This window comes from Saccopteryx bilineata, chromosome X (genome assembly GCF_036850765.1).
Source record: "Saccopteryx bilineata isolate mSacBil1 chromosome X, mSacBil1_pri_phased_curated, whole genome shotgun sequence".
Taxonomy (NCBI): domain Eukaryota; kingdom Metazoa; phylum Chordata; class Mammalia; order Chiroptera; family Emballonuridae; genus Saccopteryx; species Saccopteryx bilineata.
In genome coordinates this window covers 102,380,348-102,406,480 of record NC_089502.1, presented here as the reverse complement: position 1 = coordinate 102,406,480, position 26,133 = coordinate 102,380,348, and the positions used below count along the sequence as shown (strand labels likewise).

At 55.2% G+C, this 26,133-nt stretch overlaps 2 protein-coding genes and 2 non-coding genes across 7 annotated transcripts; 2 read left to right on the top strand and 2 right to left on the bottom strand.

Moving 5' to 3' along the window:
- Nucleotides 1-520: 520 nt before the first annotated feature.
- LOC136316716 (melanoma-associated antigen D4-like) lies at nt 521-7,346 on the bottom strand. Its single transcript, XM_066248774.1, is given in 13 exon segments — nt 521-852; nt 855-954; nt 1,280-1,394; nt 2,261-2,323; nt 2,745-2,787; nt 2,879-2,958; nt 3,586-3,677; nt 3,859-3,938; nt 4,166-4,229; nt 4,319-4,540; nt 4,899-5,729; nt 6,011-6,237; nt 7,199-7,346. Coding segments are annotated over 12 exon segments (2,232 nt in total). The 5' UTR covers nt 6,221-6,237; nt 7,199-7,346.
- On the bottom strand, nt 1,643-1,774 carry LOC136318052 (small nucleolar RNA SNORA11). The gene has a single exon (XR_010728018.1). It is a non-coding gene; the product is annotated as a small nucleolar RNA SNORA11 (small nucleolar RNA).
- Nucleotides 7,347-15,981: 8,635 nt separating the features above from the next.
- LOC136317210 (melanoma-associated antigen D4-like) lies at nt 15,982-23,197 on the top strand. Of its 4 annotated transcripts, XR_010727848.1 has the most exons (14): nt 15,982-16,129; nt 17,090-17,316; nt 17,598-18,428; nt 18,787-19,008; nt 19,098-19,161; nt 19,389-19,468; nt 19,650-19,741; nt 20,367-20,446; nt 20,538-20,580; nt 21,002-21,064; nt 21,931-22,045; nt 22,371-22,544; nt 22,661-22,801; nt 22,993-23,197. XR_010727848.1 is itself a non-coding variant. In XM_066249839.1 (13 exons), the coding sequence occupies exons 2-13, from the start codon at nt 17,107-17,109 to the stop codon at nt 23,000-23,002; spliced, it is 2,241 nt and encodes a 746-aa protein (XP_066105936.1). In that variant the 5' UTR covers nt 15,982-16,129; nt 17,090-17,106; the 3' UTR covers nt 23,003-23,197. The 4 variants fall into 4 exon arrangements, 3 of the variants coding, with proteins under 3 accessions (XP_066105936.1, XP_066105939.1, XP_066105938.1); XM_066249839.1 differs by having other exon boundaries at nt 22,371-22,801; XM_066249841.1 differs by having other exon boundaries at nt 15,989-16,129; nt 17,031-17,316; nt 22,371-22,801.
- On the top strand, nt 21,551-21,682 carry LOC136318051 (small nucleolar RNA SNORA11). The gene has a single exon (XR_010728017.1). It is a non-coding gene; the product is annotated as a small nucleolar RNA SNORA11 (small nucleolar RNA).
- Nucleotides 23,198-26,133: the final 2,936 nt, after the last annotated feature.

Below are 26,133 nucleotides of genomic sequence, written 5' to 3'. Positions count from 1 at the left end.
CATCTCCCAGCACCCCGACTGCCGCTTAGGCTGAGGCGAGCTTCTCCCCACCCCACCCCCCGTCCCACAGAGCGCCCGAGGGCCGCTCAGAGAAACACGTGCGTGGGCAATGGAAGAAACCCCCCAACTCATTTTGCAACTTTAATGCGACACTGACACCAAAACCACAACGGCACAACAACAGCACACAGTGAAAGCAGGAGGGCAGAGAGCTTCGTCTTGCATGCCATCTTCAATAGACAGGCAGAGGCCGCCTAGAGTGCTATGTGAACACAGGGAGTCTGAGGAGGCACTCTGGCTGAGCCAGTGGCCGCTGCAGTTCTTCAGCGCTGTCTGTGAACACAGGACACAAAAGCAAACAGAAGTGCAAATCCAGGTGAAACAGTGAGGGATGCAAAGAACAAAACGAGGGTCCGTCCACGCGCTCATCGTTTCCCCTTCCCACGCCAGGCCTTCCGCCGACTTCTCACAGCCCCTCCTCAGCCCACCCTTCAGAGCCTCATTAATCGCCTGAAAAACCTTACTGGATCCAGGAGAAGAAGCTGGCACTCGTTCTGGCAGCATTTCTGGTCCGGATGGTGGAGCTGGTGCTAGGGCCATCGAGGATGTTGGTGTTGGCCCCACCATGGGTGCCACTGCTGATGCCAGCTCTCCAAGGGGCTCCCCTGTTGGCACGGTTGCTATTCAGAATGTACTGATGGTATCTGGCCCAGAAGGCAAAGGGGATCCTGGCCCAGGCGTCACCAAAGTCTCCGTCCTCATCCCAGGTCAGGAGCTCCACCTGTATGTCGTCCCAGCTCCAGCGTCCAGTCAGAGCTTCATCCCCAATGTTCATCTGGGCCCTCATCTGGCCCGAGCCTGTTCCTCAGCCATATCCACATCCATCGTCTTGAAAGCATCATCCACAGCCTCCAAGAAATGAGCCTTCCAATCTCGGGGGTCTCGGTTCTGATTCTGCGACGTTAATAACAGCAACCATCCTAACTACTGCCCCACGTCCACTGAGCACCTGCTTCCGCCCTAGACCCTCTGGTGCACTGTTCGTAACCCCAAGGAACATAAAGACCACGGGAGTCGGGCTCCTCTTACTCTGGACCAGACCTGGGGTTTCACCCCACCCCTCACACCTGCTACGCCTGTGTACTTGGGCAAGTCACCTAGGAACCTTTCTGAGCCCGAGTCCTCCCTGGACCAACAGTCGGCATGAGGAGCCCGTGACTGAGAAACAGACAAGGGGCGGGAAGTGCCGGCCCCGGCCGCGGCCCGGGCTCTCCCTTACCTGGGCGATGAATCTCAGCACCCTCATCTTGCTGGTCTCATGGCAGGCCCGCAGGCCCCACAGGAATTCATACTCAGGTGGGCTGCTATTGGGGATCTTCCTGTATTCCAGATACCTCAGTGGGGAGGAAATAAACTTTGGCCCCCAGGCAGGCAGACCTGTTGTTGCGCCGATGGCTCCCAGGTGGCCGCTTCCCAGACCCTAGGCTGCAGCTCAGCCCCTGCAGGACTAGCCTGACCCTCCAGCCTGTGCCAACACCCAAGCTCACTCCCAGGGTTTTCTGCCTCCAATGCTGAGGCCTTTAAAGCTCGGGGCTGCCAGGTCCTGGCCAGCAGCCACAGGGCAGTGTGGGGGTGGGGGCGGCAGTGTAAGGTGTTTGTTCAGAGGAAGGACACAAGTTTCGTGCCCCTTGTCGCAATGACTGCCCGGATTCCTCTTGGGTGTGCTCTAAACAGAGGAGCCATTTCATCCGGCCCTCTGCTCTGAGCACACCCCGCCACAGGAAAGGATCGGGAAGGAAGAAAAAGTCAACCAAGAGCAGCGTACTCTGTATCCTCTCCCGCCCGTGTCCGCGCGCTCACACGCGTGCGAGCTGGTGCACCGGTGCGAGTGCACACGTTTCCTCCCAGGACCAAGGATTCGGTGGGCCCCGGCCAGAAAGGCAGGAGAGCTGGGCTCCAGGCCTGAATGGGCCCCTTACGCTCAAGCAGGGGATAGTCCCCTCCAGCCAGCAGGGGCACGTGCTGAATGGTGTGGTGGATGTAACACAATCCGCGCCGTGTTTTCAGTGAACGTGTGTCCCTTTCCCCCAAGAATGCCCTGGAATTCTACCCTCCCCCGCACGCACACAGCCCCACCCACACTCATCCCGGAGACCCCATCCCTCTAGTGTTAAGATAAGATGGGGAACGGCTTCCTCAGCCAGACCAGCACACACGGAAGGCCTGAGTGTGAGACAGAGTTAACTCGATCAGTACTTACTTCTGCTTCACGAAGTCGTCTGTAATGAGCCTCCTCAGATCACCAAGGAATGGGTGCCTCACCCTGAGGGCAAGGAAAGGAGTCTATGACGACAGCCGGTGGCAACACCCGCACGTGGGCAGGAGCACTCCCCACCGGGACTGAGCGCTTCCTGGCCTACGGGGGCAACCCCAGGAGGCCTGGGCATGCAGCAGGGGTCTGACGGCTACTTGTCAGCAATGGCCCACATCAGGGTTTGATGGAGCCCAGAATTCTGGTGGTTTCTCTTACATCTCCTCTCTGGGGACAGAGAGGGGACAGGGAGCACTGAAGGGGCTGAGCGCTCAGGACCATTTCGCCATGCACCCTGGTGAGACCCTTGGCGCTCTGCCTAGTCCAGGACGCCCACTGCCCCGCACCAGACCCTCAGGCTATTGCCATCCGGGAGTCCCCTGTGCCCAAGAACAATGCTGGGGCAGCGAGAGCCCGGAGAATATGATCATACCCAGGGCGCAGTCCCATCTTGCGTAGCGCCTCCCAGACGACAGCTGCCAGGGGAGAGGTGGTACAAGAATTTAGAACACGAGGGGGAGGTGGGGGTGGGGGGGCAGGCCTCCAGCTGCAGATCCAGCCACTCACCCTCGCTGGCACGGTTGCCATTCATGAAGATGACTCCCAGAATCACCAAGAGGAGGCTCAGTCTGGGCGTGTCCTTGGTCCTAAAGGTGTACAAGGGGGGGCTCTTGTCCAGCAGCCACTCGCCCAAGAGACTACAGCCAGCTCACCCAATTAGCCTCCCCCAGATTGCTCTCCTACAGGGCGGTTCTTCCCACCCTGCGCATAGCTTGCCACCTCACCCGGGCAACTCAGTCCGCCACTTGAGGCTGCATCACTCCATCCATCAAATGTGGATGCTAACACCCCCCCCCCCCCAAACACACACACAGGCTTCTGCCAAGGACGGGGTTAGGCTGCGAGAAGAAGCGCTTGCCAAAAGTGTGTCCAGAGGCCCATCCAAACCTTCCTGCCCTTTGCGCATGGGATCCACACTGGACAGGAAGCTCCCCCAGGAAGCTCCCCCAGGACCAAGCACTCAGCCACGCCCGGGTCAGGCACTTAGCAAGAAGAGGAAAGCAACAAGAAGCCTGCCTTCTTGGAAAGAAGGCGGCGGTTGGGCGGGAGGGGGGGTGGAGCCCTGACCACAGCAAAGCCTTCCCATCTGGTCATCTCCTGGCACCACTAACTGTGGTGGGCACAGCGTTAGGCCCTCCGGCCAGTTTTCCTATTTCTCTGAGAAGAGGGGAGGCACCACCAGGGAGGGCCACAGCCCTCCTGCCCTTTCTCACTTTCCCAGGAGGCGTGCTGTAGAATCCCGCGTGCAGACAAGAATGTACAGATGTTCTTCCTTGTCGATCTCCTTCAGGTGGATCCCAAACTTCTACACGGGGAGAAAACAAGAATGTGAGGTCAAAAAATCCATGCTGGGTGTCCTGCAGGCAGTCACGCCATTCCCTGTCAGAGCACTGCCTAGGCGGGAGGCAGTGCCGACACTCCGCCTACAGAGGCTGCAGGAGACAAGGCTGCCCTGCCACACAGCTGCACCGCATCCCCGCGCCCACCTTCTCCAGGGTGAATGTTGCTCGTTCAATGATCTCAGGGAAGTGCTCGTCGTATTCTCGGATGACGTCCCTCAGCATGTCTGCAGGAGGGGAAAGGTCGGGAAGGCACCTGGGCTGAGCAGGGGACACAGAGCTGCAGCCCCGCAGGTCAGCCCTGCTGAGGGGAGCTCAGGACCCCGTGTACTGTGCCCTTGGTGCCATCCAACAAGGCCTGCTAGTTGGGGGCACCTGATGGGGGGTAGGGCCCACTGGGGAGGGTTGGGGGAGGGGGGCGGGCAGAGCTCAGAGATGGGGCACAGTTCTCCACCTGAGCGCTTGATGGGGATCTTCTTGTAGTCCTTTATCATCAGATATTTCACCAACTTATTTGCCTGGAGAAGGGGAGGTGAAGGCATGAGTGAGCTCAAAGAAGTGGCCAGCAAGGGAGGAGGAGGGAGAGGGGGAAGGGCAGGCTCCTTACCCTCTCTTGCAGAAGGGCCACGTTGCGGGGTGGCAAGGGCAGTAGGTGCCTCGAGGGTACCTGGGACTGCGCAGACGTCGGGGACCAAGGGGCCGCCTGTGCCTGCTGGGCCGTCTGGGCCTGCACTGGCAACGGGGGCTGCGATGCTCTCCAGGACGGCGGGACTGCAGGAGGCTCTCGCTCCTCGTCACTGCTCTCGTACTCATCATCCAGGTGCTTGGACTGGAGCATTGGGGAGAGGAGAGACCCTAGGGCTACCAAGCTTACTGTGCCCAAGCCCCTGGCCACATCACCACCAGAGCAGATAGTGGGAAATAAGAGTAGTAGGAATGGCGGATGACATGTGCAGAGGGCTTGCCAAGTGCCAGGCACTGAACCAACCTCTAGGGACAGCTACGTGAAGTGAAAACATACGAGCACACTTGTGTTGTAGAAACTTGGACAAGTTGAGAGAAGGAGAGAAGAAGGGAAGGAAAGGGAGGAGAAGGGAGGGGAGGGGAGGGGAGTGGAGGGGAGAAGAGGGGACAGCAGAGAGAAAGGAAAAGAACAAGGGGGTCCGGAGAGGGCAGGGAGGCCTCACCTTCTTTGTCCTCTTGCCTCCCATCCTGGCCCAGGGCTCAGCACCTGTCTCAGCAGTGGCAGCTGCCCCCTCAGGCGCAGGGGCGCTCGTGGCCATCTTGGCCTTGGCAGCAGCAGCTGCCACAACATTCTCAGGCTCCACCCACCGAGTCTTGGCGAGAGCCTTCCCAGACTTGGTTGTCTTGGGCCGCATGGCTGCCCCCTCCCCAGCAGATGCTGCCTGGGGCACCCTGCAGGCACCACTGGGGCCCTCTGTGGCAGCCTCCTGGGCCGGGACAGATCTCTTGGAGCGTGGGAAGGCTATGCCACTGACACCTGCCGGCTGGGTGAAATCAAACACATCATTCTGACCCAGAAGGCTTCTCTTGGGCTGGGTGGCACCCTCCTCATTGACACATGGAGACTGAGAGGAAGCACAGGCAGTGCTGGGACCCTCGGTAGCAGCCTTCTGCACCTGGGAGGCTGGCTGGGGCTGCGAGAACGTTGCCCGAGCCCCAGAGGCAGCCATCTCACTCCTAACTGGCATCTGGGAGCTGTGCAGAGAAGCGACGGTTGGCTCAGGGGCGGCTCTCTGAGCATCAGCCACATATACCATGGGATGAGTGTTGTCTCTGAAGACCTGGTCTGTGGGTAGTGGGTGGCTATTGATCACCTGATTGAAGGCAGCACGGGCCTCACGGGCAGCAGCCCGAGCAGCACGGTTGGCGGCGGCAGATCGGGCTACATTGGCAGCCCGAGCCTCCGCCTCATTGGCAAGTGTGTCTGGATCCAGCTGCAATGCCTCCACCAGAGTCTGGGCCAGCTCAGGGTTCTCCAGTTCCCAGGGCTCATTCTGCAAGGCCGGAGAGAAGGGTAGGGGAAGGCGCAAGGCAGAGAACTTCGCACACTCGCATCATGCTTCCCTGTGCCGGCCAGCTCCTCCAGGCAGCCGGCCAGGCCCCACCACTCCCAACACCCTCCCTGGACCCCCTTTCTCCCAGCAGAATAGGGATGGTTTGCTTTGGAATGGCTAGGCAGCCCTTACCCATCAACCCTCCCCTTCACCCACTCCCCTCTGCATACCACCCCCCCTCAGTTTAGCAGGGGCAGCAGGGGGCCAAGAAGGAGTCTCACCGCCAGGAAGCGAAGGCTTGAACCCAAGCTCCCAAAGACTCGGAGGAGATGCATGTCAAAGCTGGTGAAGGTGCCATAGCCTCCGAAAGCACCGAATTCTTCATAGTCGTTTCCTTCAGCCATCGCTTCCTCTCTGACTTCACCGCTACCCTCATCCATGTCTACAGCGTTGTAGCTTTCCGATCCCAGGTGGAAGCGTCCTTCAGCCATGAAGAAGACAGCTCAGCCTGAGAGGGAGGGTGAGGCTTCCTCAGGAGGAGAAGGAGGGATCCAGTGGAGGCCGGATCTATCAGGAGGTGGAGGGGGGGGCGGCCATCATGCACTTACTAGGCAGTAGGGGTGGGAGGTGAAGTCTGATGGGCTAGACTCTGCCAGAGAGAGGCCCTAAGAGCGGAATAGAAGAGATCGGAGGAGACCTACCCACCCACACCCACACTGAAAATGGACCTTGATTGAGGTCCTGGCAGGCTCCCCATTCCAGCGGGTCTCAAGATCCCCAAAGAGGGTGGATGCATCCAGAGAAGGAGAGACAAAGGGCCTGAATATATGCTGGGAGCCAGGGTGAAGGGGGAGCAGATGGGATGTGAGGGCTCAGACGCATGGGGACCGCAGAAAGCCCTGGGAAACTGAAGCCCGGGGAGCCTTGGGCACGTTCAGGTGGGCGGGGCCGGGGGTTCAGGGGATCTGGTCAGTTTGGACTCACTTTCCTTTCCTTTCCTTTCGGGAACTCTAGGGATTAATGGGGTCGGGACTTCCGAGTAGATGAGGCTCCAACTGAAGCGCTGGAGGTCTCAAATCCCGGGATTGCAACTCCAGGAAGGGTGCAAAGCGGTCCGCTGGGTAGGAGTGACCTAGGAGCGATCTAGGAGTGGTTGGGTGGGGATAGGGCCTGGGTCTAAGGCGGCTCAGCTCGGAGCACACGGATCTGCTAAAGCGGTTCGGTTCGTGGGATCCGGTGTCAGCAGGGCTCGGATCCGGGACCGTGGGCCTGGCAGCGGAGGGAATGGGGCTCCTATCTAGACCGCGGGTCTGATGGTATTCCGGCTTTGCGTGCTTGGGCTTTGTTCAGCTCCGGGGGTGGGGGTGGGGAGCATTGTAGGAGGTGGGGTGCGTTGTGCGGGGACGGGTGGCGCAGCGTGCCGGGTTCCACTCGCCCTCACCCGGTCCTGTCTGACGCTGGATCCTTACCTTCCCCGGGTCTCCAATGGCGTCGGTCCTCAGTACCAGGAACCCCGCAACCGCGCCCTCGCCTACTGCTGCCAGCACAGCAGCTCCGACCACCCCGCCCCTTTCCTCCGCACACCAGCCCCCAACCCGTGGCTGGGCGGCCTGCGCATGCGCCGACCCCTACAGCCCGCCCGCTTTCCCAACAAAAGCCCTGGCCACCGGGTCCCCGGTGCGCATGCGATTCCGCGGGTGGGCCGACGGGTTCGGGTAGGGGGCGTTTTCTCCCTCGCTTCCGATTCCCCTTTCCACCCCGCCTCTGAGAGCAGGCGCGCGCACTCACGCCCCGTAGTGCAGTTCAACCCACCGGATCACCTCCCGCCCCCCCACTTTCGCAGCTCTGCCCTCTCCCTTCCCCCTTAAGCTCCAGTGTGGTCTGGAATTCGCGATGCCCCGGTTCCCCAGCAGCACTCCTAGGTCACAAATACAGAGTTCTCTAGCGCCTAGGAAAATGCAAATGGCCAGAGGATGCCAGTTCCCTTTGTGCTCCCCTCCACTATCCATCTCCGTGGCCCCAGGCACACTGGGAACATCCGCTTCCTCAAGCACTCCATGCAGCTTGCACATCACAGCCAGGTCTGTGATGGGGGCTTGTTTTTCTCTCACAGCTGCCCTGAGAGGTGGCTGTCAGCATCCCCATTGTACAGATCAGAAAGCTGAGGTTACAGACACATTGCATGAACCAATTGTATGAGGCCACAGAGCCAGTAGACAGAAGATGCGGATTTGGGGCCCCATGTTCCACTAGTGCTGGCCTGGGGACTGAGACTCCCTCCCCTCTTCAGTGTCAGCCACTGCTCCAACATCCACCTCCCTTGCCCTGTCAACACCTGTTCCAAACAAGCAAGGTTTGCCTTCTCTGAGTCCTAAGCTCATGTTCTGCCTCTGGGGGGACACCGGTAGAAGCCCCACAGCCCCCACCGTGTCTCATCTTTGTGGATCCATCCAGGTGTGGGAATTGTTCCTTGGGGTCTGCTTCCAGCTCGGACTGTCAGGCCTCTTTGCACAGAGTGGCACAAACACGCTGTCCCTGAGGCCTTCCTGGTGTCCACAGGAGCGGCCAGGACAACCAGGCACTTGTGTGTCTGAGCCTCGGCAAGCCCTGATTCAGAGGAAATGTTTGTCTTGGTCCCTTCCAGGGCTTGGGCCTGGGGAAGCCTTGGTTTGGGGGGGGGGCGGGAGCTGGGCCGAGCTTTAGAGTTCCAGGATAGAGTGCTGGGCCAGTCAGTCTGTCCGGGGGCCTGTGTGAGCTTACTCAGGTCACCTGACAATCTCTGAGCCCAGTTTCTCAATATGCAAAATGGGAAGCACCAGAAGCACTCACTGGGGTCCTACCCAAGGACACACAGGCGTGCTGCTCCCAGAACGACACGGAGAGGCTGCTTTGGAGGGAGAAAACGCTTTGTTCTTGAGAAGCCACTGAGCCATTTCACCCGCAGGTGTTGTAAAGTACCAAAGGCTACAGAATTAATATTAATATTATAAGAGGCTTGGAGAAGATTTTATTAATTTGAGTTAAGGTGTGCAGAGAAATTGTGAGACTAGTCTCTGTACTGTGTGATTGCCATAGTCAGGATAGCCCTTGGCATTGTATTGTAAATGCAAAGGGGAGGGAAACTTGGATCCCCAGACATTCCACCACGCCTGTGGGGAAAAGCCTGAATGGCTAGCCAGGTACAGGGAGAGAAAAGCCAAAATAAACCTTTTCTTATAGCAATGAGCCATTCGCGGGCATTTGTCCCCACAGAAACTACCTTTCCTATGTAAATGCGTGTGTGACTCTGGGCAGAGAGATGGCAGATGAACACTAGATAATATAGGAATGCCTTTAATATGTAAAGAGACATCTTTCTACCATTGTGTTGGCTTGTAAATTTTGTTTTCTCCAAAATGATGTATGGCTTGCAAATGGAACGTAATCCTATCATGTTAAAGGACATATGACTATAACCAATAGTGGTAAGGGGCTCCTAATTGCAATTTTTGCTTCTGTACTGCCCACTTACAAAACTATGAAAACTAAGTAGAACGAAGGGCCGGCGAGCTCTACCTCAGATTTCTGTTGGAGCTGCTGCTGCTTGGCCAAGCTAGACAATAAAGTTTTGACGTGTAAACGAGGGACCTTGTTCCTGTCTTTCATGTTTTGGGTCCCTCTGAATTTGGCTTAACAGTTCTCATCTCAAATTGAGACTGTGCATTTTTACACAAACTATGCTAGACTTTTCTATTCATTTTTATATCACTGTCTCCAAGACTCTTGTGTATGAACAGAAGTTATTGCTAGGACCACAGCTTGGACTCTCCGGGGACCAATGTCAATTCTGCCTGGCTGAATGGCTTTCCTATGCTGTTGCGTAGCAACCACTCTTGTCAGCTGCCTGTGTCTGTCTCTTCAGCCCTTCCTGGCAAACACGTTTCTGGGGGTGGTGAGCAGAGCCTGGAAATGAAAGCTGTGACAACCACTATATGCTCATAGAAAGTGCTGTGTTCCCATGTCAGAGTGACCTGTGCTATTTTTCTTCTTCTTTTTTTTTTTTTTACAAAAACCACAGTACACTTTCATGTTTGTTTCTTTTTCCACTTATTTTTCATTTCTCTTTCTTTTCATTGAGATAGAATTGGCATATCACTTTATATTCGTTTCAGGTGTACGACATAAAGATTCGTTATTTTTATATATTGTGAAACAAGCACCACAATAGGGTCTAGATAACAGCCATCACCACACAGAGTTACAATTTTTTTCTCATGTTGCCAACTTTTATTATGTTCTTTTTTGTAACAGCCTCTCTATATGCTATATGTTATGTGACCATATATGCTAATATGATAACTCCAGAACCTGTATCCCCAGCTTGAACTTTACCTTTGGGCTCCAGGTCCATCTGGTCACTCTCCTACCTGACGTGTCCACTGGGCTGTGTCAGGGCCTCCTCGCAGAAAGTCTGTCTTGAACCGGTATTACCCACGCCTTCCACACACTCACACCCTCCCTCTTGTTTTTGAAACTCCTGTTTTTTCTCAGTACGTGGCACCATTTGCCACTCAGATTGTCCATGAGGCTCTGTTTGTGCTCAGTCTCCCTGTGCCGCAGCCTGTCAGCTGTCCTGGCGTGAAACCGGGGGAACTGGGCTATCTGCGGGCTCCCCTTCCTTGTTTCCCTTCTGTAGGATTTCACTGTCCTGTGTGGCTTGTGATGCCATGACGTAAAACTTTATTTTATTTTGTTTGTTTATAGATATTCAGGTGGGATAGTCAGTTGGGTTACTTATAATTTGTCATGTTGGAAGCATGTATAAAAATCAAGACAATGAAGGTCCACTCCACTCATTTCTTTTGTCCAAAACAGGCTAGTAGCTGAGATTTATCAATGATGAGGGTGCAAGGAAAGGGACAAGGACAAGAATACATTTCACATTCTGAATAAAGGTGCAATTCCTTGGCCAAGTGGTAAACACATATTGTAAAGGTAATAGACTAATACATATATGCATTGCTTTCAAAGAAAGAGAGACAGGAAATACCTTATCAAGTCTTTTGTATAATGTACCTTGGAGAATTCCCCAATGGGGGGCACTGGAAAGAATTTTAATCCTCTCAATGACAAAACAGGAATTCTATATGAATGTTGCCCTTCTTCTTGTATTGAGAATTCAATATATTACACCTCTAAAGTGAAATAGAAAATGTAATACCAGAAGCCTATTGGAGGTTGTAACCATTATCACTTGTTCCCAAGCACCTTTTTCTTTATATATGTTAATGAGACTCCGTGGAAACAAACAACCATATTTTGGCATTTATATTCTAATATTTCACAAGCTCTGTGTTTTGTTATAATTCACCATGGCTCAGAATTGTAACCTCAAACTGTTAGAGAAATATAGGAAACACCTTGAAGGTTTGAAGGAACTGAAATGGAGAGGTGTTAAGCATATTAATTCTACTATAACATGATGATCTTAGTTTTGCCTTAAGAACTTCCCCTCCCTTCTCCTGAGACATGTGGTAAGTAAAAGTTTACAATGATTACAGTTTTGGGAATCTTTGGGTGATGATATGTGCAGCATGGGTGTGATCTCAAAATGGAGCTTTTTTGGGGGGAGGACAGAGGAAAGAAAACATGGTAAAAGCTTAAGAGAGCGCAACATTGGTTTTCTAATAGCAAACAGCAGCCCTGACAGTTAACATGGACATAACCAAGAGGCTGATCAACCAGCATACGTGTGAGGCTTCTTTCAGAGAGTGGTCATCAAGGAAAATTTATCATCAAATAAATCCTTTTTGTCCTCGGACTCTTCTTTTTCAGAATAAAGGTAGCGAGTCGTAAGAAGCCAAAAATAATAGTGTAAAACATTATCAATATAAAACAATAATAACTGAAAGCTTTTCCAAAAAGAACAGTAGTGATATATGTTGTGTATTTCAATACAATTGCAAAATGTAAGGTACACCAAATAATATTCTATGCAATGAAAAACAATAGCTAACTATGTAACAGTACTTAAGCAAAAGGACCTGAAATGAGCATTTACAGCTAGCTCTAAGTGGTAAAACTAAGGAATAGCAAAAGGTAATGATTTCACAGAAAGATGTGTTTGCCAAATTGGACAGACTACATGTGAAGATCTAAATACTGAAAGATAAATTGAGGTAAAAATGATTGCAAGGCCAACTTAAAACAGAAACTGGCTTCATGGTATGCGAGGTTGGTGCATGAGCTCCAGAGGAAGGGGCAAATGTGAGGAGGAACCACTAAAATTTAAGAGGACTTAGTAAGTCCTTTTACCAACAGTCATTCTGATTGCTAGTAGACCTCCTTTTGCATCATCATGAACCACAGGAGTGCAGAAGATCACTGCCATTCTGATATGAACTCAGAAAAGGAGAGAAAATGCCAAACGACCAAGTAGAACATAATGCCCCAAGGGACGAATGTGGAACAAGCATTTCCAGTTCCTTGGGAAGCCTTTGTGGAAGCATTATTTCTTGCCGGTATCATAGAAAGATATACTTAGAAAATTAAATATAATGGGATGACATTGACCAATAAGAGTACATAGGTTTCAGGTAAACATTTCTATAGCATTTGAACTGTTGATTAAGTTGTGTGCTTGTCACCCAAAGTCAAAACATTTTCTGTCGCCGTGTACTTCCCCCTTTACTTCCCTTCCCCTCCCTCACGCCTGGTAACCAACCACTTTTACCTATGTCCATGAGTCACAGTTTTATATTCCATCTATGTGTGGAATCATATAGTTCTTAGCTTTTCCTGATTTAGTTATTTCACTCAATATAATATTCTCAAGGTAAAAATGAACATAAAAACTAATATAAAACCCTCTTGCTTAAAAACCCTAATTTTTTTTTATTCCATTGGCTGGAATAAAATGATTGTTCCTGGGGGAATTGATAAGTAAAATGGCATGAATGCACACTATGCATTACCTGTGCAGAGTCACTTAGATAGATCTTAGATTGGGTGCATACAAAATGGGATACACCTCCAAAGAATAGGGATCACTAAAAAACTTTCAATGTTAGGAAAATTTAAGTACTATCATGCGTCCAACATGGCAAATTATAAGTAACCCAACTGACTATCCCACCTGAATATCTATAAACAAAAAATAAAATAAAATAAAGTTTTACGTCATGGCATCATAAGGACACAGGACAGTGAAATCCTAGAGAAGGGAAACTAGGAAGGGGAGCCCGCAGATAGCCCAGTTCCCCCGGTTTCACGCCAGGACAGCTGACAGGCTGCGGCACAGGGAGACTGAGCACAAACAGAGCCTCATGGACAATCTGAGTGGCAAATGGTGCCACGTACTGAGAAAAAACAGGAGTTTCAAAAACAAGAGGGAGGGTGTGAGTGTGTGGAAGGCGTGGGTAATACCGGTTCAAGACAGACTTTCTGCGAGGAGGCCCTGACACAGCCCAGTGGACACGTCAGGTAGGAGAGTGACCAGATGGACCTGGAGCCCAAAGGTAAAGTTCAAGCTGGGGATACAGGTTCTGGAGTTATCATATTAGCATATATGGTCACATAACATATAGCATATAGAGAGGCTGTTACAAAAAAGAACATAATAAAAGTTGGCAACATGAGAAAAAAATTGTAACTCTGTGTGGTGATGGCTGTTATCTAGACCCTATTGTGGTGCTTGTTTCACAATATATAAAAATAACGAATCTTTATGTCGTACACCTGAAACGAATATAAAGTGATATGCCAATTCTATCTCAATGAAAAGAAAGAGAAATGAAAAATAAGTGGAAAAAGAAACAAACATGAAAGTGTACTGTGGTTTTTGTAAAAAAAAAAAAAAAGAAGAAGAAAAATAGCACAGGTCACTCTGACATGGGAACACAGCACTTTCTATGAGCATATAGTGGTTGTCACAGCTTTCATTTCCAGGCTCTGCTCACCACCCCCAGAAACGTGTTTGCCAGGAAGGGCTGAAGAGACAGACACAGGCAGCTGACAAGAGTGGTTGCTACGCAACAGCATAGGAAAGCCATTCAGCCAGGCAGAATTGACATTGGTCCCCGGAGAGTCCAAGCTGTGGTCCTAGCAATAACTTCTGTTCATACACAAGAGTCTTGGAGACAGTGATATAAAAATGAATAGAAAAGTCTAGCATAGTTTGTGTAAAAATGCACAGTCTCAATTTGAGATGAGAACTGTTAAGCCAAATTCAGAGGGACCCAAAACATGAAAGACAGGAACAAGGTCCCTCGTTTACACGTCAAAACTTTATTGTCTAGCTTGGCCAAGCAGCAGCAGCTCCAACAGAAATCTGAGGTAGAGCTCGCCGGCCCTTCGTTCTACTTAGTTTTCATAGTTTTGTAAGTGGGCAGTACAGAAGCAAAAATTGCAATTAGGAGCCCCTTACCACTATTGGTTATAGTCATATGTCCTTTAACATGATAGGATTACGTTCCATTTGCAAGCCATACATCATTTTGGAGAAAACAAAATTTACAAGCCAACACAATGGTAGAAAGATGTCTCTTTACATATTAAAGGCATTCCTATATTATCTAGTGTTTATCTGCCATCTCTCTGCCCAGAGTCACACACGCATTTACATAGGAAAGGTAGTTTCTGTGGGGACAAATGCCCGCGAATGGCTCATTGCTATAAGAAAAGGTTTATTTTGGCTTTTCTCTCCCTGTACCTGGCTAGCCATTCAGGCTTTTCCCCACAGGTGTGGTGGAATGTCTGGGGATCCAAGTTTCCCTCCCCTTTGCATTTACAATACAATGCCAAGGGCTATCCTGACTATGCCAATCACACAGTACAGAGACTAGTCTCAGAATTTCTCTGCACACCTTAACTCAAATTAATAAAATCTTCTCCAAGCCTCTTATAATATTAATATTAATTCTGTAGCCTTTGGTACTTTACAACACCTGCGGGTGAAATGGCTCAGTGGCTTCTCAAGAACAAAGCGTTTTCTCCCTCCAAAGCAGTCTCTCCGTGTCGTTCTGGGAGCAGCACGCCTGTGTGTCCTTGGGTAGGACCCCAGTGAGTGCTTCTGGTGCTTCCCATTTTGCATATTGAGAAACTGGGCTCAGAGATTGTCAGGTGACCTGAGTAAGCTCACACAGGCCCCCGGACAGACTGACTGGCCCAGCACTCTATCCTGGAACTCTAAAGCTCGGCCCAGCTCCCGCCCCCCCCCCCCAAACCAAGGCTTCCCCAGGCCCAAGCCCTGGAAGGGACCAAGACAAACATTTCCTCTGAATCAGGGCTTGCCGAGGCTCAGACACACAAGTGCCTGGTTGTCCTGGCCGCTCCTGTGGACACCAGGAAGGCCTCAGGGACAGCGTGTTTGTGCCACTCTGTGCAAAGAGGCCTGACAGTCCGAGCTGGAAGCAGACCCCAAGGAACAATTCCCACACCTGGATGGATCCACAAAGATGAGACACGGTGGGGGCTGTGGGGCTTCTACCGGTGTCCCCCCAGAGGCAGAACATGAGCTTAGGACTCAGAGAAGGCAAACCTTGCTTGTTTGGAACAGGTGTTGACAGGGCAAGGGAGGTGGATGTTGGAGCAGTGGCTGACACTGAAGAGGGGAGGGAGTCTCAGTCCCCAGGCCAGCACTAGTGGAACATGGGGCCCCAAATCCGCATCTTCTGTCTACTGGCTCTGTGGCCTCATACAATTGGTTCATGCAATGTGTCTGTAACCTCAGCTTTCTGATCTGTACAATGGGGATGCTGACAGCCACCTCTCAGGGCAGCTGTGAGAGAAAAACAAGCCCCCATCACAGACCTGGCTGTGATGTGCAAGCTGCATGGAGTGCTTGAGGAAGCGGATGTTCCCAGTGTGCCTGGGGCCACGGAGATGGATAGTGGAGGGGAGCACAAAGGGAACTGGCATCCTCTGGCCATTTGCATTTTCCTAGGCGCTAGAGAACTCTGTATTTGTGACCTAGGAGTGCTGCTGGGGAACCGGGGCATCGCGAATTCCAGACCACACTGGAGCTTAAGGGGGAAGGGAGAGGGCAGAGCTGCGAAAGTGGGGGGCGGGAGGTGATCCGGTGGGTTGAACTGCACTACGGGGCGTGAGTGCGCGCGCCTGCTCTCAGAGGCGGGGTGGAAAGGGGAATCGGAAGCGAGGGAGAAAACGCCCCCTACCCGAACCCGTCGGCCCACCCGCGGAATCGCATGCGCACCGGGGACCCGGTGGCCAGGGCTTTTGTTGGGAAAGCGGGCGGGCTGTAGGGGTCGGCGCATGCGCAGGCCGCCCAGCCACGGGTTGGGGGCTGGTGTGCGGAGGAAAGGGGCGGGGTGGTCGGAGCTGCTGTGCTGGCAGCAGTAGGCGAGGGCGCGGTTGCGGGGTTCCTGGTACTGAGGACCGACGCCATTGGAGACCCGGGGAAGGTAAGGATCCAGCGTCAGACAGGACCGGGTGAGGGCGAGTGGAACCCGGCACGCTGCGCCACCCGTCCCCGCACAACGCACCCCACCTCCTACAATGCTCCCCACCCCCACCCCCGGAGCTGAACAAAGCCCAAGCACGCAAAGCCGGAATACCATCAGACCCGCGGTCTAGATAGGAGCCCCATTCCCTCCGCTGCCAGGCCCACGGTCCCGGATCCGAGCCCTGCTGACACCGGATCCCACGAACCGAACCGCTTTAGCAGATCCGTGTGCTCCGAGCTGAGCCGCCTTAGACCCAGGCCCTATCCCCACCCAACCACTCCTAGATCGCTCCTAGGTCACTCCTACCCAGCGGACCGCTTTGCACCCTTCCTGGAGTTGCAATCCCGGGATTTGAGACCTCCAGCGCTTCAGTTGGAGCCTCATCTACTCGGAAGTCCCGACCCCATTAATCCCTAGAGTTCCCGAAAGGAAAGGAAAGGAAAGTGAGTCCAAACTGACCAGATCCCCTGAACCCCCGGCCCCGCCCACCTGAACGTGCCCAAGGCTCCCCGGGCTTCAGTTTCCCAGGGCTTTCTGCGGTCCCCATGCGTCTGAGCCCTCACATCCCATCTGCTCCCCCTTCACCCTGGCTCCCAGCATATATTCAGGCCCTTTGTCTCTCCTTCTCTGGATGCATCCACCCTCTTTGGGGATCTTGAGACCCGCTGGAATGGGGAGCCTGCCAGGACCTCAATCAAGGTCCATTTTCAGTGTGGGTGTGGGTGGGTAGGTCTCCTCCGATCTCTTCTATTCCGCTCTTAGGGCCTCTCTCTGGCAGAGTCTAGCCCATCAGACTTCACCTCCCACCCCTACTGCCTAGTAAGTGCATGATGGCCGCCCCCCCTCCACCTCCTGATAGATCCGGCCTCCACTGGATCCCTCCTTCTCCTCCTGAGGAAGCCTCACCCTCCCTCTCAGGCTGAGCTGTCTTCTTCATGGCTGAAGGACGCTTCCACCTGGGATCGGAAAGCTACAACGCTGTAGACATGGATGAGGGTAGCGGTGAAGTCAGAGAGGAAGCGATGGCTGAAGGAAACGACTATGAAGAATTCGGTGCTTTCGGAGGCTATGGCACCTTCACCAGCTTTGACATGCATCTCCTCCGAGTCTTTGGGAGCTTGGGTTCAAGCCTTCGCTTCCTGGCGGTGAGACTCCTTCTTGGCCCCCTGCTGCCCCTGCTAAACTGAGGGGGGGTGGTATGCAGAGGGGAGTGGGTGAAGGGGAGGGTTGATGGGTAAGGGCTGCCTAGCCATTCCAAAGCAAACCATCCCTATTCTGCTGGGAGAAAGGGGGTCCAGGGAGGGTGTTGGGAGTGGTGGGGCCTGGCCGGCTGCCTGGAGGAGCTGGCCGGCACAGGGAAGCATGATGCGAGTGTGCGAAGTTCTCTGCCTTGCGCCTTCCCCTACCCTTCTCTCCGGCCTTGCAGAATGAGCCCTGGGAACTGGAGAACCCTGAGCTGGCCCAGACTCTGGTGGAGGCATTGCAGCTGGATCCAGACACACTTGCCAATGAGGCGGAGGCTCGGGCTGCCAATGTAGCCCGATCTGCCGCCGCCAACCGTGCTGCTCGGGCTGCTGCCCGTGAGGCCCGTGCTGCCTTCAATCAGGTGATCAATAGCCACCCACTACCCACAGACCAGGTCTTCAGAGACAACACTCATCCCATGGTATATGTGGCTGATGCTCAGAGAGCCGCCCCTGAGCCAACCGTCGCTTCTCTGCACAGCTCCCAGATGCCAGTTAGGAGTGAGATGGCTGCCTCTGGGGCTCGGGCAACGTTCTCGCAGCCCCAGCCAGCCTCCCAGGTGCAGAAGGCTGCTACCGAGGGTCCCAGCACTGCCTGTGCTTCCTCTCAGTCTCCATGTGTCAATGAGGAGGGTGCCACCCAGCCCAAGAGAAGCCTTCTGGGTCAGAATGATGTGTTTGATTTCACCCAGCCGGCAGGTGTCAGTGGCATAGCCTTCCCACGCTCCAAGAGATCTGTCCCGGCCCAGGAGGCTGCCACAGAGGGCCCCAGTGGTGCCTGCAGGGTGCCCCAGGCAGCATCTGCTGGGGAGGGGGCAGCCATGCGGCCCAAGACAACCAAGTCTGGGAAGGCTCTCGCCAAGACTCGGTGGGTGGAGCCTGAGAATGTTGTGGCAGCTGCTGCTGCCAAGGCCAAGATGGCCACGAGCGCCCCTGCGCCTGAGGGGGCAGCTGCCACTGCTGAGACAGGTGCTGAGCCCTGGGCCAGGATGGGAGGCAAGAGGACAAAGAAGGTGAGGCCTCCCTGCCCTCTCCGGACCCCCTTGTTCTTTTCCTTTCTCTCTGCTGTCCCCTCTTCTCCCCTGCACTCCCCTCCCCTCCCCTCCCTTCTCCTCCCTTTCCTTCCCTTCTTCTCTCCTTCTCTCAACTTGTCCAAGTTTCTACAACACAAGTGTGCTCGTATGTTTTCACTTCACGTAGCTGTCCCTAGAGGTTGGTTCAGTGCCTGGCACTTGGCAAGCCCTCTGCACATGTCATCCGCCATTCCTACTACTCTTATTTCCCACTATCTGCTCTGGTGGTGATGTGGCCAGGGGCTTGGGCACAGTAAGCTTGGTAGCCCTAGGGTCTCTCCTCTCCCCAATGCTCCAGTCCAAGCACCTGGATGATGAGTACGAGAGCAGTGACGAGGAGCGAGAGCCTCCTGCAGTCCCGCCGTCCTGGAGAGCATCGCAGCCCCCGTTGCCAGTGCAGGCCCAGACGGCCCAGCAGGCACAGGCGGCCCCTTGGTCCCCGACGTCTGCGCAGTCCCAGGTACCCTCGAGGCACCTACTGCCCTTGCCACCCCGCAACGTGGCCCTTCTGCAAGAGAGGGTAAGGAGCCTGCCCTTCCCCCTCTCCCTCCTCCTCCCTTGCTGGCCACTTCTTTGAGCTCACTCATGCCTTCACCTCCCCTTCTCCAGGCAAATAAGTTGGTGAAATATCTGATGATAAAGGACTACAAGAAGATCCCCATCAAGCGCTCAGGTGGAGAACTGTGCCCCATCTCTGAGCTCTGCCCTCCCCCCTCCCCCAACCCTCCCCAGTGGGCCCTACCCCCCATCAGGTGCCCCCAACTAGCAGGCCTTGTTGGATGGCACCAAGGGCACAGTACACGGGGTCCTGAGCTCCCCTCAGCAGGGCTGACCTGCGGGGCTGCAGCTCTGTGTCCCCTGCTCAGCCCAGGTGCCTTCCCGACCTTTCCCCTCCTGCAGACATGCTGAGGGACGTCATCCGAGAATACGACGAGCACTTCCCTGAGATCATTGAACGAGCAACATTCACCCTGGAGAAGGTGGGCGCGGGGATGCGGTGCAGCTGTGTGGCAGGGCAGCCTTGTCTCCTGCAGCCTCTGTAGGCGGAGTGTCGGCACTGCCTCCCGCCTAGGCAGTGCTCTGACAGGGAATGGCGTGACTGCCTGCAGGACACCCAGCATGGATTTTTTGACCTCACATTCTTGTTTTCTCCCCGTGTAGAAGTTTGGGATCCACCTGAAGGAGATCGACAAGGAAGAACATCTGTACATTCTTGTCTGCACGCGGGATTCTACAGCACGCCTCCTGGGAAAGTGAGAAAGGGCAGGAGGGCTGTGGCCCTCCCTGGTGGTGCCTCCCCTCTTCTCAGAGAAATAGGAAAACTGGCCGGAGGGCCTAACGCTGTGCCAACCACAGTTAGTGGTGCCAGGAGATGACCAGATGGGAAGGCTTTGCTGTGGTCAGGGCTCCACCCCCCCTCCCGCCCAACCGCCGCCTTCTTTCCAAGAAGGCAGGCTTCTTGTTGCTTTCCTCTTCTTGCTAAGTGCCTGACCCGGGCGTGGCTGAGTGCTTGGTCCTGGGGGAGCTTCCTGGGGGAGCTTCCTGTCCAGTGTGGATCCCATGCGCAAAGGGCAGGAAGGTTTGGATGGGCCTCTGGACACACTTTTGGCAAGCGCTTCTTCTCGCAGCCTAACCCCGTCCTTGGCAGAAGCCTGTGTGTGTGTTTGGGGGGGGGGGGTGTTAGCATCCACATTTGATGGATGGAGTGATGCAGCCTCAAGTGGCGGACTGAGTTGCCCGGGTGAGGTGGCAAGCTATGCGCAGGGTGGGAAGAACCGCCCTGTAGGAGAGCAATCTGGGGGAGGCTAATTGGGTGAGCTGGCTGTAGTCTCTTGGGCGAGTGGCTGCTGGACAAGAGCCCCCCTTGTACACCTTTAGGACCAAGGACACGCCCAGACTGAGCCTCCTCTTGGTGATTCTGGGAGTCATCTTCATGAATGGCAACCGTGCCAGCGAGGGTGAGTGGCTGGATCTGCAGCTGGAGGCCTGCCCCCCCACCCCCACCTCCCCCTCGTGTTCTAAATTCTTGTACCACCTCTCCCCTGGCAGCTGTCGTCTGGGAGGCGCTACGCAAGATGGGACTGCGCCCTGGGTATGATCATATTCTCCGGGCTCTCGCTGCCCCAGCATTGTTCTTGGGCACAGGGGACTCCCGGATGGCAATAGCCTGAGGGTCTGGTGCGGGGCAGTGGGCGTCCTGGACTAGGCAGAGCGCCAAGGGTCTCACCAGGGTGCATGGCGAAATGGTCCTGAGCGCTCAGCCCCTTCAGTGCTCCCTGTCCCCTCTCTGTCCCCAGAGAGGAGATGTAAGAGAAACCACCAGAATTCTGGGCTCCATCAAACCCTGATGTGGGCCATTGCTGACAAGTAGCCGTCAGACCCCTGCTGCATGCCCAGGCCTCCTGGGGTTGCCCCCGTAGGCCAGGAAGCGCTCAGTCCCGGTGGGGAGTGCTCCTGCCCACGTGCGGGTGTTGCCACCGGCTGTCGTCATAGACTCCTTTCCTTGCCCTCAGGGTGAGGCACCCATTCCTTGGTGATCTGAGGAGGCTCATTACAGACGACTTCGTGAAGCAGAAGTAAGTACTGATCGAGTTAACTCTGTCTCACACTCAGGCCTTCCGTGTGTGCTGGTCTGGCTGAGGAAGCCGTTCCCCATCTTATCTTAACACTAGAGGGATGGGGTCTCCGGGATGAGTGTGGGTGGGGCTGTGTGCGTGCGGGGGAGGGTAGAATTCCAGGGCATTCTTGGGGGAAAGGGACACACGTTCACTGAAAACACGGCGCGGATTGTGTTACATCCACCACACCATTCAGCACGTGCCCCTGCTGGCTGGAGGGGACTATCCCCTGCTTGAGCGTAAGGGGCCCATTCAGGCCTGGAGCCCAGCTCTCCTGCCTTTCTGGCCGGGGCCCACCGAATCCTTGGTCCTGGGAGGAAACGTGTGCACTCGCACCGGTGCACCAGCTCGCACGCGTGTGAGCGCGCGGACACGGGCGGGAGAGGATACAGAGTACGCTGCTCTTGGTTGACTTTTTCTTCCTTCCCGATCCTTTCCTGTGGCGGGGTGTGCTCAGAGCAGAGGGCCGGATGAAATGGCTCCTCTGTTTAGAGCACACCCAAGAGGAATCCGGGCAGTCATTGCGACAAGGGGCACGAAACTTGTGTCCTTCCTCTGAACAAACACCTTACACTGCCGCCCCCACCCCCACACTGCCCTGTGGCTGCTGGCCAGGACCTGGCAGCCCCGAGCTTTAAAGGCCTCAGCATTGGAGGCAGAAAACCCTGGGAGTGAGCTTGGGTGTTGGCACAGGCTGGAGGGTCAGGCTAGTCCTGCAGGGGCTGAGCTGCAGCCTAGGGTCTGGGAAGCGGCCACCTGGGAGCCATCGGCGCAACAACAGGTCTGCCTGCCTGGGGGCCAAAGTTTATTTCCTCCCCACTGAGGTATCTGGAATACAGGAAGATCCCCAATAGCAGCCCACCTGAGTATGAATTCCTGTGGGGCCTGCGGGCCTGCCATGAGACCAGCAAGATGAGGGTGCTGAGATTCATCGCCCAGGTAAGGGAGAGCCCGGGCCGCGGCCGGGGCCGGCACTTCCCGCCCCTTGTCTGTTTCTCAGTCACGGGCTCCTCATGCCGACTGTTGGTCCAGGGAGGACTCGGGCTCAGAAAGGTTCCTAGGTGACTTGCCCAAGTACACAGGCGTAGCAGGTGTGAGGGGTGGGGTGAAACCCCAGGTCTGGTCCAGAGTAAGAGGAGCCCGACTCCCGTGGTCTTCATGTTCCTTGGGGTTACGAACAGTGCACCAGAGGGTCTAGGGCGGAAGCAGGTGCTCAGTGGACGTGGGGCAGTAGTTAGGATGGTTGCTGTTATTAACGTCGCAGAATCAGAACCGAGACCCCCGAGATTGGAAGGCTCATTTCTTGGAGGCTGTGGATGATGCTTTCAAGACGATGGATGTGGATATGGCTGAGGAACAGGCTCGGGCCCAGATGAGGGCCCAGATGAACATTGGGGATGAAGCTCTGACTGGACGCTGGAGCTGGGACGACATACAGGTGGAGCTCCTGACCTGGGATGAGGACGGAGACTTTGGTGACGCCTGGGCCAGGATCCCCTTTGCCTTCTGGGCCAGATACCATCAGTACATTCTGAATAGCAACCGTGCCAACAGGGGAGCCCCTTGGAGAGCTGGCATCAGCAGTGGCACCCATGGTGGGGCCAACACCAACATCCTCGATGGCCCTAGCACCAGCTCCACCATCCGGACCAGAAATGCTGCCAGAACGAGTGCCAGCTTCTTCTCCTGGATCCAGTAAGGTTTTTCAGGCGATTAATGAGGCTCTGAAGGGTGGGCTGAGGAGGGGCTGTGAGAAGTCGGCGGAAGGCCTGGCGTGGGAAGGGGAAACGATGAGCGCGTGGACGGACCCTCGTTTTGTTCTTTGCATCCCTCACTGTTTCACCTGGATTTGCACTTCTGTTTGCTTTTGTGTCCTGTGTTCACAGACAGCGCTGAAGAACTGCAGCGGCCACTGGCTCAGCCAGAGTGCCTCCTCAGACTCCCTGTGTTCACATAGCACTCTAGGCGGCCTCTGCCTGTCTATTGAAGATGGCATGCAAGACGAAGCTCTCTGCCCTCCTGCTTTCACTGTGTGCTGTTGTTGTGCCGTTGTGGTTTTGGTGTCAGTGTCGCATTAAAGTTGCAAAATGAGTTGGGGGGTTTCTTCCATTGCCCACGCACGTGTTTCTCTGAGCGGCCCTCGGGCGCTCTGTGGGACGGGGGGTGGGGTGGGGTGGGGAGAAGCTCGCCTCAGCCTAAGCGGCAGTCGGGGTGCTGGGAGATGTGGAGGTGCCTGGGAGTGTGGAGCCGATGAGTTTCGAGAGGCTTTGGTGATTTTCTACACGGTGCAGCGCCGCTTAGATGTCCACTGGAGAAGCAAGGGAAGGGATGGCGTGGAAGCCATGGGTTAATGCCACTGTCCTTCCCACCGAAGGGCAGGGTCCACAGTCACCCACCAGCACCCACCTCCCCATGCACACCTTTGGAGGTACCGGCCCGGAACCCTTCCCTCCTCATGCACTCTAGGTCATGACCTCATCCCTCCCAGGGGCCCTTGATTGCTGAGAGTAGATTTAATGAAAACAAAGCTGCCACAGACCTCGAAAGCCCATTGCCCGTGGCCCTGACTGGAGGCTTGTTATGGGCTCAGAAACCCTTCAACGGAAGCAGGGCTGTCCCAGTGAGGCCAGGGCCAGGCCTGGGTCATGGTGTGGTTAAGACTGGGCAGTCTCTTTGGGGTTTGGGATTGGATGGGGTGGGGGTGCGGCTGGTTCTGCAGTTCCTCCATTGGACAACAGGGGGCAGGGACAGCTCCTGGGAAGGACTCAGCAGCGGGAACACATTGTCTGGAGCTTCCGCAGGTGGGTCTCCAGCGGTGTCCACACGTTCGGAGGACAGGACCCCAGATTAACAGGACGCAGAGAGTAGTGAAAGGGCCCCTGCTCTCACTGCCTCTCACTTTTCCCTGCGGGGAGCTTCTCCTCTCTGCCAGACCTGGATCCTGACCCAGACCCAGCTACATAATTTCCTGGGCCCAGCAGAAAATGCAACTGTGGGTCCCCTGCTCAAAAACTTAAGAATTCCAAGAGAATAATAGCAGAGCATTGAGTCACCTGTGGAGCCCTCCTGGGCGCAGGGTCCTATGGGACTGCATAAGTTGTACCCCCAGGAAACGGGCTCAGTCTGCACCCCTGCCGTAAAGACAGGCTTCAGGTAGGTTTCTGCCTCGTTGCCTGATGCTGTCATTATTGTCTTCCGGGCTGCTGGGTCTCTGCATGGCGAACAGTACAACCTGTGATTCTGAACACAGTGGAGTCCCTTCCCTTTGTGTTTTCAGAGGCATGGCCTGGGGAGTGGGGAGTGGGAGTGCAGCGGTGGGGGAAGGATGCCTGGCGCCCTAGGTCTGGCCTGATGAATGATACATGATGTTTCTGGCACCCACGGCCTGGGAAACTTCCAAGACACTGTTGTGCACACAGTATACGCAAGTCTTTTTATGCGTGAATGTGGGGCTCTCAGCATCGGCCACAGGTGTGAGCTTGAGCACTGTGTGCAGAGAGCACTTGAGCTATGGCAGCTCATCTGGAAAGCAGGATAAAGCAGGTATGAGAGACAGGGTGCTGGGAGGTCACCAGCTCCCCAGGCCTGCAGGTTTACAGAACAACCCCCTGCTCACACCCCTTCCCCATGGTCAGCCTACCCAGCGGCCCACCCGCCACCCTCTGCAGGGTGGCCAAGGAGGAGGAGAGCAGCAGAGGAAGCAGGAGGGCCCTGGGGAATGCAGCCAGACTGTGGGACCTCCGGGATGGTCAGGCTGGTCACGGTGGAGGTGGCCTTCCTGCTCACTCATAGGGCAACCATGACCCCAAGGCAGGTCTCCCTCCCGCCCCAGCCTGGGCCTCATACAGTTCCCCCCGCCACAGAAGCTGGCATGGCATCTTCCCAAGTGTTTCCTGAGGCCCTACTGCGCACCAGGCACTCGCCCTGAGGCACACAGCCAGGAAGTGGCAGCACTGGGCCTGGCACCCAGAGCCCTCTGAGTTTAAGTGTGTGCTCCGGCCCCTGCAGTCTGCCACCACTGCCTTCGAGGGGCTCACAGTGTCTTGGGGATGGCATCCCATCCTCTCAACACTCTCTGATGACACTCAACTGCTCGCCCACCCACCTGCACGTGCCACTCTTCATCTCCCTTCATTGAGCCACATCCCCATGGCCCACGTCTTCCCACCCCTGAGGTTCCTCCTACACTTTAAAGGGGACTGCCAATGCCCTCCCAGCCACCTGAGACATCTGTCTTGGCAAAGTCCTGGATGTCCAGCCTGCTACTCCTCCTTGATTTATCACCATCACCGTCAGGCCCTGGGCCGACACTTCGGTGCACTGTGTCCTCCCGACCTCGCTGATACTCTGCGGAGTTACTGTTCCTTGTGGTGCACATGATGGGACAGGCTCAGAGCAGGGAGCCCACATGCCTGAGGTCACTGACCCTGCTCTGCCAGCGCCTCCACACGTGACCTGGCTTTGCCTTTGGTCTCCCTGGCCCGTAGACTCCCCACCTCTCACAGCAAGGGATTGGGCTAGAGGCACTCTGAGGTGGCCCTGCTCTGAGGTGCGCACTCTTACTCACGTCATCCCTCTGGGCCTCAGTTTCCTTGCCTGGGTCAGAGGGGTAGAAGCATGAGCTCAGCCTGCTTGGCTCAGCTCCCAGGCAGCTGTGAGCGGCTGGTGCGGCCTGCGCGTGAAAGCAGGTAGGACGTGGGTAAAGTGGTGTGCAAACAGGACATGCATGTGCCGCCCACTCATGCCCTGCGTGTCTGCGGAGGAAGGGCACGTCTAGAATTTATCTGGGCCCAGTGTCGCTCCCAGCTCCTCTGAGCCCCGTGATCTAGGTAGGGCCAGTCATGTGGCCTCTCAGAGCCTCGGTGTTCTCATCTGCGCAGTGGGTTGCAGTGCCCGCCCCACAGTCGCAGAGACAGCACCCGCACTAGATACGGGGCCCGTATCCGACAGCTACCAGCACAAGGACCCCCGCCCCAACCCCCGTCACCTTGTCCCCGTGAGCCAGTTGAGGACAGGATTTGTTCAAC